General features: G+C 35.7%; 1 protein-coding gene across 2 annotated transcripts in view; it reads left to right on the top strand.

The window, feature by feature from the left end:
• The first annotated feature begins 483 nt into the window (after nt 1–483).
• The window catches only part of LOC145687973 (B-cell receptor-associated protein 31), a 32,729-nt gene continuing 13,708 nt past the window's right edge, over nt 484–19,504 (top strand). The window contains exons 1-4 of one of the 2 annotated variants that reach the window (XM_081761593.1): nt 484–636; nt 6,383–6,488; nt 10,332–10,432; nt 15,140–15,290. In XM_081761593.1, the coding sequence (XP_081617719.1) occupies nt 6,397–6,488; nt 10,332–10,432; nt 15,140–15,290 (344 nt within the window). In that variant the 5' untranslated portion in view covers nt 484–636; nt 6,383–6,396. Of the gene's footprint in view, nt 637–828; nt 1,095–6,382; nt 6,489–10,331; nt 10,433–15,139; nt 15,291–19,504 lie in introns of those variants that run through there. The other variant, XM_081761594.1, reaches the window with a different exon arrangement.

A 19,504-nucleotide genomic window follows, 5' to 3' on the forward strand; every position in this document is an offset into this window, starting at 1 on the left:
AATTATTTGTAAATCAGATTTTACTATTATTGCTATGAACCGAGCTATCGCCGCTCCTATTATGTCAATATTCTTCTACAATATAAAATGTACATTAATTCTTACTAATAAGGAAATTCTGAAAGTATGTTAATTTAATTTGAAAGGGTAGACAGCGTCTCATAGTATTCTACGCTACTTTGCACAGTAGAGAATAATGCAACACGAAGCATTCGGAGTTTTGAGGCTACTTTTTCTTCGCCAAAACATTTAAGACATTCCGTTCATTATCGCCGAGTTCGAATTTGTTGGCAACGCCGGATTTCATAGAAAATATTTGTTTCACTGCCATGTAAAGACTAATAGGTCAATTTTTAGAACCACACATTGTGGTCATCAAGAAATTACCAACACCGAAATTGCTATAACTTTTATCGTAAACTAGACAGCTAATTTTGCGTTGCGTTGTGGAAACCGTTCCGTAATGAGGCTCCCTTGTGTAAGAATCGAATATTTGTTGCTCTGAGAAGATAAGAATAAGTTTTTGATATTTGCTGTCTGACGAAAGAAATGGTGAAGTGTGCCTATTAACTTTCCAAAAATAGCTTGTTGGAAAAGATTCGAATTGTTCTCTCTTGTTTGAATTGGTGTTTAAACGTTAGTATAGTTTATGTATTTTTTCAAATTTTAATAAGGCAGGAGCGTTTCCTTTTATAATGTTTTAGAAGTTCAGCAATTTCGTTTTTATTATTTGTAAGATATGTTTTTGAATTTTTTAATATTCAACTTGTTTCTGGAAAGAAGAGAATACCTGAGTCATTGTTTAGTCATGACATGAAAAATTATATGTAAGAAGTTTAAGAGATCATTGATAGTTATATAAATGATTGGCACGTAAAGAGTGATATATTGTATAGTTAGTCAGTAATTTTGAACTGTTTACAAGAGAAACTGTCAAGTAATTACAAGGCTCACATAACCGTGGGTTACCGCAGAAATTCTGCCCAGCTCTGAAGATTTGATCTTAAGGTAGCATATGTAATGATACAAGAAGCGATTATGTTACGAACAATATAATAGGTATTTTATGATTCTGTAGTACTGGCAGTGTAAAGGTAAGATTTTGTTTTATCGGATTTTTACCGTAATTATCACGTTTATTGCAAATCATTTTGTAACTTGTAATTTGTTGTCACAAAATATTTTACCTTTTATTTTAATTAAGCCAGTGTTAATGAAGAAGTTACATTCATCTCTTGCACTCCCGCTGGAGTGATATTTGTAACGTGGAACTAGCGTATTTTGTACAGGTTTTGATTCATAATAAGTGTACACAGACAATTAGAATTGCAGTCTGTTCGAGGGCTTTATTCAAAGCTTTTTGCTTCCAGCAGAGTTCAAATATGCAATTCACATATTGAAAGCGAGTGCGTTAACCTTACTACTATACGGTAATTTTGAAGGAGAATGAAAAAATTGCGAGTATTTTTTTTTTTTTTTTTTTTTTTTTTTTTTGCCAGAGTGCGTTTATTCAATTTGAATATCGTATTCTGGTTAACCTCATGCTAGTAATTGCAAGATTTAGGTGTATGTCGAATGATCTCCGTTGCAGAAGTGTCTGCATGCAATAAAACTGCTATGTCACTTGTAGTTGCATAATGTTGCATAACTCGTTGAGTAATGGTTGTGAATATTATAACTGATGTGCCTCAGTACTATTCGTAACGTTTCTTTGTATAATGTTAAAAACTGGTGAATGTTAATACAGCTCTAAACTTCAGAAAGCTGTTTTTGAGATTACTGTCTCTATGTTCAGTGGCGTAAGTTAATTAAAACTTCTGTTGCTAGTGGATGTTTTTTCCGAGTTTTTCCAAAGTTGTTGATTCATGTACAGGTGTGAGGTAAATGCTCACATTTTCCAATGTTTGATATTTTTGGTAAAGGCACGATTTCCATAATTTAGAGCACTTTTTTTTTTTTTTTTTTTTTTTTTTTTTAATGTTAGTGTATAAGTACTTTTCTGGCTCCTAATTAGGCTTAAGTTTAGAGTTGCCCCTCCAGTCTGAAGTTGCCCTTGGACTTTGCAACATACAAAAAACAGTGCTTAAAGTATTAAACATTGTTACATTTCAATTAATTTCAGTACTCCGTGTGTTTCACAAAAATTTAAAAGGTTTTCTTCATTATTTTTGCGCATCCGTTACATCTGTTCTCCATATTCGCCATATTTTACAACTACCATGCTGCTGAAACCTTCCGCAATGCTTCCGCATCCGGCAAATAGTTCTAACTTCCACATATCTTTTCTCGTATTAAACATAACTCTCCTGCCGAACTTACATTCCTAAACATCAAATAAAAACTTCAAATTATCATCTCTTACCTCATTTCTCCTGTAAATTTTCCTGATTTTTATAAAAAGCGGAGGGGTAACTCTAAACTTAACCCCCTAATTATGTAGCTAGAACATGTGGAACCATCTATGCATCAGCCAGTTCTTATAAGCCTTTTTTGAGTGAACTGCCGCAAATGGTGACAACGAAATGCAAAATTTACCGAAAAATGATCAGAATTACACGAAATATCAGCATGAGAATAACAAAAAAGTACAAAAGTTATCAGTGAAGGGTGAGTGATTAGAAGGAAGAGCGAAGTTAAATTGTGGCTTTATGAAGTCGCATATTGATGTGATATTAGATGAAGCCAATGCTTTACATCGATGGTGAGATTTATAGCATACGCAGAGATCTTATATTTTTGTGTTATATGTGTTATTGGTACCTTATTATGTAAGAGTGGTAATATGACATGTTGATAAGCAAAAGTGTACCATGTTACCTCGCCTCAAGTATATGTATATCAAGGAACCAAGAGTACACATATTACAAGCAAATGGAGTCTCCACGAATGCAAAATTTGCGATACTAATGTTAAAACTTCGTTAACGCGGATACCCACCGTCGCTAACACGTCTTCTTACGGATGCTGCCGCGTGGGCTCTCCGGCTTCGCCCTGTCTGAAGCGCATCAGATGCGAAACTAGTTCGTAATGAATACCTTGTACAAGTTGACCCAGTGGTGACCGTAAATTCATTTTGAGCACTAAAATGTGTAGGTGCTGATAGAATATATGTTTGTGAATTATAAGAAAGGTGAATTGTGATTATGTTTAGCAGAAAGGACCCCTAAGCCGTATGCTAACTGAACCTAACCCCTATCTTATTCTAACTTAACCTTACCTCACATTTTAGGTAGATATAGTCTACCCGCCTCCACAAGGAAATTGTGTAATATCTTTTGCGAAGATGATGTTTCCTGGAAAGAAAGGAGGGCAGATGTTCAGCGAAATGGTGCCTTTCATTACCATATCTTAGTATGCTGTCCCCAGCCTCACGTCACAGACGCTCAATGCCTGTTACTCGGATCTGAGGATTCAAGGAATGATTCACTGCCAAGTGCTCAAATCCCACCTCATTCAATCTATCGTAAGAGTTCCAGCAATCACTATGAATGGTTGTATCAGGGCTAAAGAACTGAAGACTGGAACTTCAGCTGAACAATTTTGTATACGCTCATGAATACTTGCCATGATCCTGTCTCATTTCCCCCAAGATCCCATATACCGTCAATCAATCTTCCGCAGTGACTTTTATGCTTCCCGAACTCAGATTCATTTATCTGAGCTACTTTCCCTGGACCTCCTAGCTGAGTAGAGAAATCTAAGCCCTAATAAACGCAAACTTTACGGCAGAAGTTAAACAAATACTAGTTCTTGATGAGATAGCAGGCATTACTGATACTTGATCCCCTCCCTTCCCCCGACAAAGTAGCTTCGCGCCAAAACTGTCAATATCACAAAGCTCTGTAGCACCCGTAGCATTTGTTTTTATCCCAAGTGAAGTATTTTTCCACTATTCTCGTTTATGCGTCTACCTACTGTCGCTGACGTGCCTACTCGATACGGACGCGCTACCGCGAGTGCCTTCCCCCACTTTTCAGTGACCACTTAGCACGAGTTGGCCTGTGTTTTAAAGTTGATTCGTGTTTTACGCACTGATGCACACGATATATTTTATATATGTATATATTTCGTTACTTGTCTACAATTCGTAGTTTAGAATAGTTTAGAGTTACTAATTTTGCTCGGGAATATAATATAGATGCATACGTACTTAGAGAAGAGGGAAGAAATCATGAAAATAAGAAATATTTGTTATTAATAGTTAGGAGTGATGAAACTGGATTAACTGTTATTATATTGAAATGATACGTTGTAGGTAATACTTAGTAATACAACGTTGAAAACAGGTTCATATAGGTGCCATCTGGGGCCGCCCTCAGCGGAAGATTAGTCTTTTGTTTAAAAAAATTAAGAACGTCCTGACTATAATGTGTTTGGTGGTCAGTGACCTTCTAATTTTGGTACTTATTCAGTGCGTATAACTACCAATAGAATGCACTTTTCTTGCTTGGTTTGTGGATATTGGATATTGTGCTGGATATTCTACGAAGGTAAATAAATTAATAAGTAATCTGGAATTTATGTGGAGTACTAGGATGCAATTAGGATTATCAAATTCAATCAAGGAGGATTAATATATTATATAGTGTACACTTGAATGTGCTGCATTATATATATATATACTGTTTATTTGTATGTTACATGAAGAAGAGTGATTGAAATATCTCTTTAAAATATGTACTGGGTAAGCTTTTTAACTTGACACGCCCGGGTAATTTCTAAAATAAATTCTGATAAAATGTAGATTAAAACGAAACACTGATATTTGAAGTGTATATATATATAAATATAAATGATGTTCTTTGCAATACCAATAGATGAAGAGTGTTCCCAACCCAATATAAAGTTTTTTAAGGTACCTTGCCTGATTACTAGGAATTTCAGATCTGCATGTTAAACGAAAACTTACAATATCTCATTTATTGTTTAGTGTTGCAAACTATTGACGGTACGGAATCACATACATTCAAATTTTTGGAGGCCTCTACAGCTGAGACGGATGAGGCAATGCATATCCAAAGTATTTAGATGACTGTGCTCGTATTATGACTTCCTTTGAAAATTAGGAACGAAGTTACAAGGGATAGAAAATTCGCCGTCTTTTTTAAAAAGCTATATTTCGAAAAAAAAAAAAATGATGAGTTCAGTATTACATATAAGAACTCTCAATTGATAAAAAAATTACGATAAAGTTTACGTCAATTTGATATCTCAAACCACTGCAAGGAGAAACGAGCCACAGAAAGCATGCAGATCATGCGCGTAGAAAGGTGCAGCTGAGCGGTAAGACGGGTTACATAAATCACCATGTCCCGGGAAACAGCTTTATGATATTTACGTCTATTGAAAACCACCTATTGATTGGCTGTGATACTTATTTATAACAGATTTCGAAATTATGTATGTAGAAAATTATATATATATATAAAAAAAAGAAAATCTTGTAACTTTTTTCCTATTTATTTGAAAAACATAATCTCTTGATCATAGTATTTGACACTAAGATACTTTGTGCATTGCAGTGTTCGCTTTTCCGTTTAGCATTTAATCTTGAAGCGTATAATAACCTAACGTAGTGCCATGTGAAGAAATAGAACTCTATGTTGGATTGTCAAGACTGTTAACCTGGTGGTATTGCAATGTCAAACAATTGTCTCCTGTCGACGTTGGATTGTGCAACATTTCAGCCTATTTATATATTAGTTTGAAAGTTAAAAAACATTTCAAGATGAATGTTCCCTTATAAAGTGTGTGGGTGTATGTATAACGGATGTATTAAAAGTCCGTGACCATACGCCAGCTCCGTTATGAGTTAAGATTTGAAAAGAATTGAACTAGAGGAAAGTTCTTGGAAATAAGTGTTTTTCAATCTAAAATGTTGGATTTTTTGCAGTCATATCAGTCCTTTGGTCTCCAAACTGGTAAGGCGCCGTATGTTAAAAGGAAAAGTAACATTGCCAGTTTTACAGGTTACGCCCTTGGACCCTCACGATACCAAGAATAGAGGATTGTTGGGAATTGATTTGAGAGGGGTACTAGGTTCCCCTCACGACAATGTGCACGTTCCCCTCGTCATTTTTGCGTGCCCGTACGTTTCGTTCGAACGGTCTGTTAAACTGGTAACGTTGCTGTTTCATTTAACATACGGCGCCTTATCAATGTGGAGCTCAAACGGTTGGTCCAATTGGAAATATTTCACCATTTCAGATTAAAAAACTTACTTCCAATGTCTTTTTAAATTTATTTATATCGTACCTCATAAGCGGATTGGCCTATGACCCTGGACTTTTGATATACCCGGTATATACTTGTTATGATTACGCAGTGCAAATAATTAAATCTTGTACTTGAAAAGGAACAATAATTTCAATTTTCTTTACAGGTAATTAATTCAAGATGAGTATACAGTGGACGATTATAGCAACATTTCTATATGTCGAGATAGTGGTGGTGTTACTGCTTATTTTTCCAATAATATCACCTCAAAGGTAAGTGGTCGATCGTGTTTCATATAGAACTGTATCGTTTAACCTTTGTTTTGTTTCATTAATAATTTTAATCTCATCTATTTTCAGCTTTACAGTGCCATATGAACGATATCAAAAATAAAATCACCATTACAGTATTTAATGTAACTTTACGTCCGCAAGCACGTGAGCACCAGAATTTATTATACAGAAGTGCGCAAATTATAGAAAAATCCTACGTTGTTAAAGTATTCTTACGCATTTAGTGAATAATAGAAAAATCAGCCGGCATTTTATACCACTTTCCGTTCTCCCTTTTGTTTACAAGTGTGTGACAAAGTATAGTGATGTTCATTACCTGGACAGCTTTAATGCAGATGTAGAAATAACATGGTTCACGCCAATCTGGAAAGTCAGGGAAGTTAAAATGAAATCTTTAAAAGTTTTCCGCCCCATGATTATGCCGGCTAGGGTAAAGGAGACGGTGATGATTAGAAATGAATGAAGAAAGTGGGAGGAAACCGGAGAACCCAAGAAAGCCCAGGCGCGTGATGTTTGTCCACTACAAAGCTTACTAAGCGCGAGCTGGGATCGAACCAAGGACCTCATGCACCAGAGGTGAACGCTCTACCAGTGAGACACCGCGGCTCTGGAAGTTAAAATGAGTCATTCAAGCAATTGGTTTAGAATGTACCGGACGTTGGATAAATCTGCTTTGTTTCACAGAAGTCAGTTTTGTTGTAAAAGCTGCCTACACAAGATGAAAAGCACCTCAAAAAATAAGACAGATCTGAAAGGAACGTAGCGAAAAGCCTGAGAAACGAGAATTATCTCTAGAAATAAAGAAGCTTGAGGAGCATCAATAGGTGTTAAAAACTTTAAGCACTGAAAGAACAACAAATTAAAGTAAAAATTCAGATGCTGTTATTCCCGGTGGATTTATTTGTCTTGAATACGAACTTAACTAAGAGTTCGGATACCAGTTTCAGGTATTATCTCATCTCACAGTCTCGGATCTGAAAGGAATGTTAAACTCTAATTAATCAGTTGATCTAAGATCATCGTATTATTTTGTTATACGTTCCAATTTTGTTTAGTCCTTCTTTACAACGCAATGAAACTTAGTGACTAAGAGAGCGAGACTATGAATTTCTATTATTTGTACAAGTATATGCAGTCATTGTCGGTAACATTGTCTCATTTCTAGTAGCCCTTTAAGATCCATCTTACTATATAGAACACTCATTGAACTTTCAGTAACATGTGGCAGAAATAATTTTGTGATAGAGATACATCATCTTGGAATGTGTTAATTGAACAACAAATAGGGGTAAGTGGTGAGCGAAGCCCGCTCTTACAGACTTGGAAGGAGCAGAGAGTTATCTTATAAACTCGACGTGTTTGATAACAGTAACTATAGGATACATATTGAATCCTTACAGATAAAAGACTTTACCTTGTATCCGTGATGAAAATACTTTCCCTACAGTTTCGTCGCTTTCTGGTAACTTTTTCAAAATCTACTTCACTGCTAGACTAGTACTAGATAGGTGAATTCCTTCCTTTCCGTAAGAGAAATAAATGAAGCTAACTATTGCTTCAAAATTTGTTTTAATTTATTTCCGTATCTTACGGAAAAGGACACATACGGAAATGTAAGAATCCAGTTACCTGTTACAAGTCTAGCAGCACGGTAGGAGTCTTTGAAGAAGTTAGAGAGAGCGACGTAACTAACAAGAAGTTCTCTTACCACGCATACAAAGTAATGCTTTTTACCTCTTGAAGTATTAAGCTGCGTCACTTTCTTGAATGTAAAACTGAAGGCAAGTACGAAAATGAATTTGCTAAACAAAATATGTTTACAGTTACTTACTATTTTAATAAAAATGCGAAAATTTTAAAACTTCATCCTTGACTTATACTGCTTGTAGACGATCCAAGAAAGCTTGAACAAGACTCTTGTTCAAGACCATTCAAGACTATTTGATGAAAAAGACGTCAGCACTGACGTCATTTTTCTCTTGAATTCAATAGTTTCGTTCAAGAAATTCCGTTTCGGTCCTGTTCTAAACAATCCAATTCAAGAGCATTCAATAGCCAATCAACGTTCGAGTTTGAGTGCAGGAAAATACAAAACAAGTATGATGGCGTCGTGAGAGAGAGCTGCAGTTGAATAAATATATTTTCCTTACTCTTTTCCATAATTATCTGATATTCCAAGTGATATCTGACATTATAATAAACAAAGCTAATATTTGCGTCGGAAGATATTGTTAGTATTTTTGTTGATAATATTCACAATTTATATAGTTATAATGCTTGCATGCCCATAACTTTCGTTAAATTTTGAGGCAATGAGAAGTATTCATTTGAGAATTTAATATACAAGAATACCGGGTATAGATTAAGAAAGAAGAGTCCATTATATATATATAACTGACTTCTTGATTTAATAAGACGTTTTGTACTGTTATTAATCTCTGATAGTATCAAATAATTGCGTACAGATTGATAATATGCTCGCAAACTGAAGTATCCTGGAAATCATTACATGTTATCCTACTGTACTCTAATTATTTTATCACGAAATCCACACCTAGTATTTGAGAAGTTATTTCTTAAGATAGAGGTTGCTTTCACGTGTGCAGATTAATTTTACTACTGCTTTCCCCTAAGGTACAAATGTGCATCCTAACATATGCTACATACAAGATTGTGCAAAAACAATAATAAATAAATAAAATCGAGATGCTATTTAAGTGTCGGGGCAGGAGCATTGAAGGGACTCCACGGGAGAGTAGTCCATACGGAGCAGGCGCGTCATCGACGCAGGTTATAGTACAAGAATAAGAATCATGTATAAATTCGAATAGTGCAACAAACCCTTGACATCGTATTCACTCATTTAAACTGAACTACAGCTCTTGTAATGATTTGATATTGGTAACATTAAACTTCTAAACATAAAATACTGGTTTCCTACATTATGCAGTCATGTTTCGACAGTAGGAATTATTACGGTATCCCAGATAATTCTCCTTCATACACACTCACACATTTTAACAGTAAAATTACTATTCGTTTGACGGGTTATTCTTAACCAGTACCAAAACAGGGATAGATTTATGAAGAAAGTCTGATGCAGATATGGGCGGTAAGTCCTGTAGCTGAAAAATATTATCATTGTTTCATTTGGTTTTCTGTGATTTCAGTCTTTTCTTTAAACAGTCTTCGGTGCCAAAGCATAAATAAAATCAAAAGTCAGTCATTACCTCGTGATAGACACAATTTTAGGAAACAGTTCGATTTTTTCTTTTTGAGTGTGGTTTTGTCATCAGCACGCCACTTGAAGAATCAGATTTTTTTTTTTTTTTTAAAGTTTAGTATAGGAAACGATTTTATACCTAAGCAGCACTTTACTTTTTTAACGTCACCTAACCTAACTCGCATTTAATGTAAAAGGGACAAACTACTTAGTGAAAATTCGATGGGATTGCTGCAAAATCAATTGACCTGTTTTCTAAATTGTTTAATATAATCCATTAAATTACAAATGCCTGCAGAAAGTTACGAAAAATATGTTAATATTATAGCTATTCATGCGCAGGTCTGAACTAAATCACTACGCAGTTTCGCTTTCATTTGTTTTCATAGTTACAGTCTCTTGTTTTAGACTCCCATCTATTAATAAGAATATAAGACAGATTCAATACCTCTATGATCGTGTAAAAGTTGTTTCAAGTCCGTTCGAGACTCTTGTTCAAGCTTTCTTGGATCGTCTACAAGCAGCATTAGAAAATTGACACTGAGTGTCTTTTATTTGTACTTATTTGTTTTTTACTTATTTATTTTTTACTTCTCTAGATGGCAGAAGATCTTCAAATCAAGATTTCTCCAGTCTCTTGCCAGTCAAGCTTCAGTATATTTCTTCGTTTTGTTTGCTACCCTCATCCTGTTCTTTCTTGGTAAGTACAATTACGAACTGCTTAAGCGACGATAGGCGTCCCACTTATAAATAAAATCTGATCAAAGAAAACAAGCACTTATTTTGTCTTATCACTAATCTGTGATACAGTTTCGACAGTATATCATAAACTTTATTAGACTTGTTATCAAATCATGCGACTTATGAAGGCAATAATGTTGCCGAAACTGTATCACAAATTAGTGATAATAAGTACGTGCTTTGGTCAGACTTCATTTTTATTTAAGTTACACATAGAGCAGCATTCAGGTAATACGAGGGAGGATCAGAATCTAAGATTACAAGGCCGATATTTCTGGAGTTTCACCTGTTACAGAGGAATGGGGATTGTGCTGTAATTTTAATACATGGAGTTTTGGCAACTGCGCAGAGTTTCAGCCACTCGTACCTGTGTGCAAACTCGTTTGGAAAACTGGTCTCACGAAGAAGTCCGCTTTGTTATTCGATTTCTGTGGGCGAAACATGTAGATCTAACTGCGGTTGAAATTCACCAGCAGTTGGTAGAGGTTTACGGAGAGACTGTAATGTCTCGTAAGCATGTCGTAGAATCGTGTCGAAAGTTTGCGGCTGGTAGAGAAAACGTCACTGACGAGGAGCGCAGTGGCCGACTCAGCACTGCATCAACAGATTTCAACACAGCTCGCGTGAAGGAGCTCATTCAAGACAACAGGAGGATCAGGTTACGGCATCTGGTGGCTGAATTGGGAATGTCGTTCGGAAGCGTTCGTCACATTGTACACGATATGCTGCAGTACCGAAGGAAGTGAAACACTTCGTGACAACGTGGCCGAACACGCAAGGATAGGATTTTTACCAGGAGGGAATCTTCAAACTCATCCCACGATGTGACAACTACCTCAACCTATATGGAGACTATGTCGAAAAATAACCTAATGTATGTACTAGTATCGGTTGTATGAAATAATATATACATGTCTCACTACAGGCTTTGTAACCTTACTTTCTGATCACCCCTCGTATAATGGCAGTATCACATTCTTTACCAGGGTATCTATCGGTCACGAAAGTCCTGAAAAAGTCACGAAATTAGAAAACGGTCATGAAAGTCAAGAAATTTAGCTTTTCAGCTACTTTTTTTTTTCTGTGCAAATATAAGTATAGACTGGAAAATTTTGTTCTATAAAACGTGAAAATTCACCACCAGAAATGTCTATGCTTGGCTTTAGACGCTACCAAATCGCAAGCAAAGGACCCTTCTATCGCATGCATGAAAATTCGGCCTAATTCACAACCAAATTCACTCTCGAGAAAGTTAAAAAATTTTATGGTTTGGTAAAGAAAAAGGCACGAAATTTCATTTTGGAATTTTAATAGACACCCTGTTTACTTTCAGTGAACGAGTAATCTATGATATTTAAATGACCTTTCAGATAGTGTTCTTTGTGGTCGATATTTTGTGGAAGGGAAGGAAGCGTGAAGTAAATAAGCTGTACATTCACGCATAGCTCACTCACTTGCTTCCATAAGTAATATGTTGTATTGATGTAAATGTATGCCAAATGTTCTTCAGAATAGCTACCTTATGTTATATAATTCCTACCATATGGTAAAGGTACAGTTTTATTATTATTTTCTGTGCTTAAATATTCACAATCACTTATTTTAACCACTTCTGTATTTGGAAGGGAATTGTAGCTAACCCCTGTTTTGAAGATTTTGAGCACTTACGACTTCCTGTGTGTGAATTTAATATAACGTGTATTATGGAAAATCGTTTTTGTAGCCTTAAAAACTAATAAAATAAAGGTTAATTTACATCTTTCGACTACCAAAAATTCTTCTTTTACCACGTGTTAAAAATTTGTTTGTTCATTTCAGATGCAATGCAAATGATATTTTCTGTGGGATACACCATTTATATTACATCTCAATTAGAGAAACTAGTTTCTGCAGAATGTTTGGAATAGTTTACCCTACACAGTCACATGTATTCAGATTTTTTTTTTTTTTTTGTGTGTGTGTGTGTGTGTGTGTTTGTGTTTGTTTGTGTTTGTTTTCCATTTCAAGTTGCTAGCTACGTAGATGAACCTCCTCTGCAACTATGCAAACTGCTGCCTGAAATTTACTGTACCCGGAATAAAATCGTTAATGTATTACTAGTAGAAGAATAAATAGACTAGTTCACCTTTTTCCCAGTTCCAAAAATACTTGTGGCACACTGTATTTCTACTTTGTACTTTTCAAATAGTTAACAAATAGAAACAGTCTCTCTTAATACATGCTGTAGCTATAAAACCTTTTATGATAACTTTTTACGTACTAGTTTTACAAAATCGCACACTCACGTTCCAGTCTCATCCCACGTTATCGCTTAGGAACGCACATAATTATTAGTGAAAAAAAAGAAGAAAAAAAAAAGAAAAATAAAGTGCAAACTAAAGCGAATGCTACAAGTAATACATAAATCTGATATGTGACACATCACTATGTTAAATGATTGTTTCATTGCTTCAAGCATAGGATCACTACATCAGAAGCACTATTCTGGTGGTAGTCTGTGTCCTATATTCTCATATAGCCTCGCTGTTGACAACGACAATGTCCAAATAAGCAAAATATGTAGTAGCACTCCCGAAATTGCATTTAGATAGAATTACCTCATTAATTATTTATAGGCATTTGACAGCCAGCATTATTTAAGGAAAACATGATTTATTATTACATTCCTTCCTTCCTACCGGGCGTTTAAAATTGTTCTAGTTTTATTCCCAGTTCTTTATGTATATTCATTATAGCTTTCGATATATTCAACATGTATGATAAACCACAAACTGGCCAAACTATGAAATATAATACAAATATTTGTAACGGTATCGGCAGTAATCATCGTCTTTATCATTAGCTGTCCGACGAAGGTGATGATACATTGCCGGAACTATTACTCAAGTGTTCCTAATATATTTAATAGTTTGGTCAGTGTGAATAATTAATACGGTAGCTGAAATGCCCGTTTTTTGCACAGGGAAAATAAGGTTTCTGCCAAGTAACGAAGAGCAGCGCCTTCGGCTGTAACACTACCATATAAGTGAAATAAAAAAAAAATAAAAACAAAGATTACCGGGCCAGTTGACGTGGTCCCGCGTAGCATAGTAAATACTAAATTGTCAAGACATTTTCCAAGTTTCTTCATTGTCTAAGTAATTCCATGATGGTGTGCGAGAGGTACCGGGATCGATACCCGGAGCCTCCACCATGTAAATTTTCTTGGGTAGAGCAATAAAATGTACTCGGGATTTGGACTTTTCCCTTCACCCTTTTATTATAAAAGTATTTGTGTACACAAATTATAACAAGTATTCCTCTAATATTTAGGTAAGATTAGATAGGAGCCCGGTGACCAAGCGTCGTGGGCTTTGAGGTGAGGTACTCTCGGTGACCAAGCGTCGTGAGAAAGAGGAAAGGAACCCGGTGACCAAGCGTCGTGGGTATAAGGATAGGTACCTCTCGGTGACCAAGCGTCGTGAAAGGGGTTTTAGGTGTTGTGATCAATCCGGGAAGATTGATGTTGGTCGAGGTGTGCAGGTCCTTTTTATTCTGTCTTGTCGGCTTCCATCGTTGATTCTCGTCCTTCCGACTGTTGGCGATGGTGATCGACTCCTCTTCGGGACTGTCGTCTGTTTGTTTTTATTTATTACTAACACATGTAGTTCACACGTGGTCATTGCCTGGTACGGCAACGTGGGGATTCTTACAATATATATAGTTTCGAAACATACTTTTTTTTTTTTCTCACTGAAACACGAGCAGTGTTCCCAATTGTCTTAATTTATAAATGCAACTATTTTCCTAGTGCCCCCTTACAGAGGTGTCGTCTGACTAGCTGTCAGTAGAAATCAACAACTCTTGTTTCACTACTATTGATTCCAAGGTACTGCACCTAAGCAAACTGAAAATTAACAACAGAATATCCGTAAGTATTTGTTATGTGCCATTTTACATGCTTTGTTAAAAGTTCATGTACACTTTCCGTTACATCAGACAACACTAAGTAGACACTAATGAAATTTAATCATATTTTTCCGATTTAAAAACATCTACATGGAGAAGGATTCATTTAGGTATGAGCATTATATGTGTACTACTTCCCGTTCAAAAGTTACACTCCGGGTTGCATAGTAAATTGAAAACTCTTAAGTGTAAGAATTTTACATACAGGATGTCTCAAAAGTCCCCTAACATAGGGTAATTCTGTTATTATCAGTGCTGCAACAATTTTTTTAAATCGGACGAGCCGTTTGGGCTGGTACTCTTTATGCGCCTAATGTTAAATGAAAATGAAACGTTGCCATTTCATATATATATATATATATATATATATATATATATATATATATATATATATCTCGGAAACAACAGTGACAGTTTTCCTGATTCCGAAGTGGCAACATAGAAAATGTTCATTCGATCCAGATAGCTACAGGTTTTTGGACTAGAAAGGGGTTGAAAAAGAAAGAAAGAGGAAGATCAACTGTTTCTAAATCAAATTGGTCGACAATTGCCGTTAAGGAGACCAATACGAATTTTCTCCTATGTTGCGACTTCTGACTCTGTAACTATATTACTGTTGTTGTCATAGGATGGATTCCATATGTGTAGTTAGTTAGAAATACTTAATTTGTTTACTGTTATAAGTGGTGGTAAAACTTCGCATGATTTTCTTTTGCAGATGCTATTCGTGAAATGCGAAAATATTCTGAGAAATTCGCAGCTGAGACTGAATCACATCAACACCTTGATGCTGAGATGCAGGTCAATATGAGGTTGTTCCGAGCGCAGCGTAATTTCTACATATCTGGATTTGCTTTGTTCCTCAGTCTGTAAGTATATTACTGTGTTTTGGAACGTTTGAATTTCTTGTCTGTTCTATGCTAAACTCCATATTGAATATTTGGAATGTCGTCTTAAGTGCACAAACATTGTACAATTTCATGTATACTCTTATAACAAAATAATCTCACCACGCACTAAGGATGTGTATTATTATATTGTGTGAGAAAATGGATATCCTATATTTTTCATTACACTATTGAGAACGTGTAAGACAATAATCTTACCTCTCACTACCTACCCTCCCATAAAGAGAGAGAGAGGCGATGACTGCAGAACGAGGAAGCTAGCAATAGTTCCATGCTCGGTTCATCGCTGTGGTAAAAAGTAATTAACTAATTCTCAAATTCCCCAGTAAAAATGAAGTGGGACTTTGCTCTTTATCAGGGGCCTATTTTGTACTTCAGAAGTATTTAACATGACAGCTTTTTTAAATTGAAGAGATTACCATGCGATGTTTTCTTGTACTTCCTACCAAGCGTATGTACAATATACCAAATATATATAATATTGGTGTATTGCTGATATGTAGATTTAGTTGTTGCTTTGGTTGGGGTCCTACCTACGGTATTGGTATTATAATTGATCTTCTTTTTCCCATCTGATGTGCAACATTAGTAATTTCCGTAATGCGAAAAGATAGCAAAATCAAAATTGGTGTGTGTTTCTTGGTAACTGCCTTATTGTAGCAAGAATGTGAGCATACTACAATAAAATAAAACATAGCTCCCTCGTAGCTATAAGGTGAGGCGGGAGAGATCGGGTTCGATTACCGATGGGAACTAGTGTAGTTCGGATTCCGCATTAAGCTGTAGGTCGTCGTGTTATATAATTACGCTGCTGGAAGGGACACAAAACTCCAATCTAACCAGCCAATGAAATCAAAGAAGCTGGTCCAATAAATAGCTACTTTGTCATGTGTTATGTTTCGTACGTATATTATTTATTTCTTTACCATAAAAACGCTATGAACTGTCGGCAGAACGAAAAAGGAGCAATAAAAGAACTGCATTTATAATGTATTTTCTTCCAAACACTTTCCTGCACCTGCACGAATAAAGTTGGATCTCAGAAGGACACCCACGGTATCTCGTGTGCAAAATGTGCCATTCTAATACGCAGTGGTTAGTTCTAGTAATTACAGAGTGGACCACTTATATTGATTTGCCCCTGTAACTTACACTGAAATTTCATACCACGGAAATATCGACAGCAGATGTTTGACGCAATCTGCAATACAACCAAAATATCCATGTTGCTAACCCAATATAAAGTTGTATTTTTGCGAATGGCACTACGTCAGGTTATTACATATTTCAAATCTACATGTAAAACGAAAACCTAACAGTACCCCCACTTGTTATGCAGTATTGCAAACTAAGAACGCTAGAGTATCACAAACATCGAAAAACAATCAGTTTTGGGACTTCTCCAGCAGCAATAACTCAGGTGACGCGGATTCGGTAATGCACGTCCAAAGTATTTAGAGTTGAATGCTGTGGTCATCATATGACGTATTTTGAACGAGTAGAAACAGTTACAAGAAATTGAAAATTTGACTTTTTTTTACGAAAAAAAAAATTAAATAAGTATCCCATCGAATTACGTAATTGGTTTTCAATAGACATAAAAGATCATTATGCCGTTTACAGCAATTCGATATCTCATACGATTTTGGAGAACGAAAAAAATGGTTAAATTTGATATATTGTTTAAAACAACATACTTGTGAGAACATTTTAAAACAATTTGTAATTTACTTTGCTTCTATGACATCAGAACAGTACTCTTTGCTAGGCGTAATTACAACAAGTTCTCGGAATTACACAATTTTAAGCAGTGTTTCAAACTTGACCATTATTTGGCATATCTGCAGAACGGTTTGAGATATCAAATTGCTGTAAACGGTGTTATGACCTTCACATGTATTAAAAACCATGTATGCAGTTCGATGAGTCATTTAGTAACCAGTTTTTCGAAGTAAAAGCTTTTGAGAAAAAGTAAAGTTTTAAATCCTTTTTATCTTTGTTCCTATTCATTCTAAATCCCTTACATCATGACCATAGTATTAGATACTACGATATTTCAGATGTGCATTATCCTGCCCTTCTCATTTGCGTTGTTACTACTATAGAGGCTACCAGAATTTGCATGTTAGTGATATTGTAACATTTGTAGTTTGCAGCACTGAGTAAGAAATGTGGTATAGCAAGTTTTCGTTTAAGATGTAGATTTGATATGTAATAACCTGACGTAGTGCCGTTTCAAAGAAATATAACTTTATTTTCTGGCAACACTGTTAATTTGGTGGTATCGCAGAGTATATCAAACAATGTCGCCCTGCTGATATTTGAACGGTACAAAATGTCGGCGTTTCTTATTTATTAGTTTAAAAGTTACAAGGGCGTATCAAGATAAATGGTCCACCCTATATTGCATATATAGGGTGTTTCAAAACCACCGATAACTTTTGGGAGTTGATTTCTGACACCAAGATTAAGACAAAAAGTATAGACTAACTGGGTGCACAAATGCTTCCTTTCGGAGTTACAGGCTGCCGAAAACATGAAAAAATGTACTTTAAAGGTCCATAACTCCAAAACTATGGGACCTACTGTAGTCGGGTCAAGACTTCACTCAAGAATTAGTATGTGCCCTATCCTTAATATCCGTGTTTCAGAATCCTCGGTACTTCTGCAACAGTTTTTATAGAGGTAGTTGGGAGTACTTCAAATTATATGCCTGTAGCCAAACTCCCTCTATAAAATTTTTGCGTGAGTACCTTAGGATTCTGAAACGTGGATATTTGGATTGGGGACATATTAGTTCATAAGCGAAGTTTTGACCCGACTGCGGTAGGTCCCATAGTTTTGGAGCTATGGACCTTTAAAGTTAATTTTTCATGTTTTCGGTAGCTTATAACTCTGAAAGGAATCATTTGTGCATCTAGATTGGTCTATACTTTTTGTCTTACCTTGGTGTCAGGAATCACCTAAACGTTATCGATGTTGTTTTGGAACACCTTGTATATTAGCCCAGCCTTTCTCAACGTTTTTCACACTGAAGCCTTCTTTAGAGTCTGCAATACACAGGGTTTGCCCAAATGGGCCCAGCTCGAAAAAACCCGGTGGGTTTTTTCGGGTTGAACCAACCTGAAAAAAGAAAAACACTTTAAAACCCACCTGGGTTCTTGACCTATTTGTTCGTATATTATTGGTACAACTAAGGTGATCACATTGTAAGTGATTTTTATCAGATTTTAGACTTGACTTGGGCGAATTAGAGGCTTTCACGTTAAGGTATACAACAACATTCAACATAAGACCTTTATAAAGTTCTGTATGCACTAAATGAATTTTTTAAAAAGAAAAAAACTTACCTTAGCTTGAGATAGTTATAGAACAAATTAATGTGTGTATTATGCTTATAGCCTATTTGAAGTAAAATAAGCAATTTTGTACTTTAGAAAATAGTTTCCGTGAATAGTATGCTCGTCGACTTGGCGACACCGAGGGACATTATCACTCATACGTTTGACTGGTTTAAGGTCATAGGTGCCAGTACTAATAGTATATATGTAAATACATTAGTAAAACAATTAGTATTATTTCTTACCTTTGATGTAAAACAGAAGTTTCTTCAACTAAAATTTGGTTCTCCAACAACAACTGTTTAGTTCAGTCATTTGTTGCTACTCTTCCAATAAGCATTCTGTAGAATCAACACCAGCAATAGCGTAAAAATTCTTGTGAAATTTAAGAAGCTTAATGCTCGGGGTTCCGAAGACTATGTAACGCTTACTGTTTCAAGTGCTGAGTTCAAATTTACGTACTAGTGGAAGTTTTGATCTACACGCCGTGAAAGAAGTGCTCGGGAAATTCCCGAATTAAACGCAGAAGGATCGGAAATGAATACTTCAACAATAAAACTATTTATTTTACGCTTAAGCCTGCCATACGTCGCGTAAAAAACGGGAGTGTCTTGTTTTTAGGTCCGAGTGTCCCGCGTCTCCGTAAATTTAGTCGGGAAGGGAAATGTCCCGTATTTTAACTCCGTTCCATTTCTGTTATCAATATCAGCTTATTCGAAAAATGAAAAACAAAAAATTCTGACATTGGCTGGGAATCCTGTAATTAGTGAATGAACAGGACGCTGTTGCATGTAACAGTTTCGAGGAAGTTATAACACCACCCTGTTCGACTTG

This window comes from Thermobia domestica, chromosome 6 (assembly GCF_964235325.1).
Source record: "Thermobia domestica chromosome 6, izTheDome1.hap1.1, whole genome shotgun sequence".
Classification (NCBI taxonomy): domain Eukaryota; kingdom Metazoa; phylum Arthropoda; class Insecta; order Zygentoma; family Lepismatidae; genus Thermobia; species Thermobia domestica.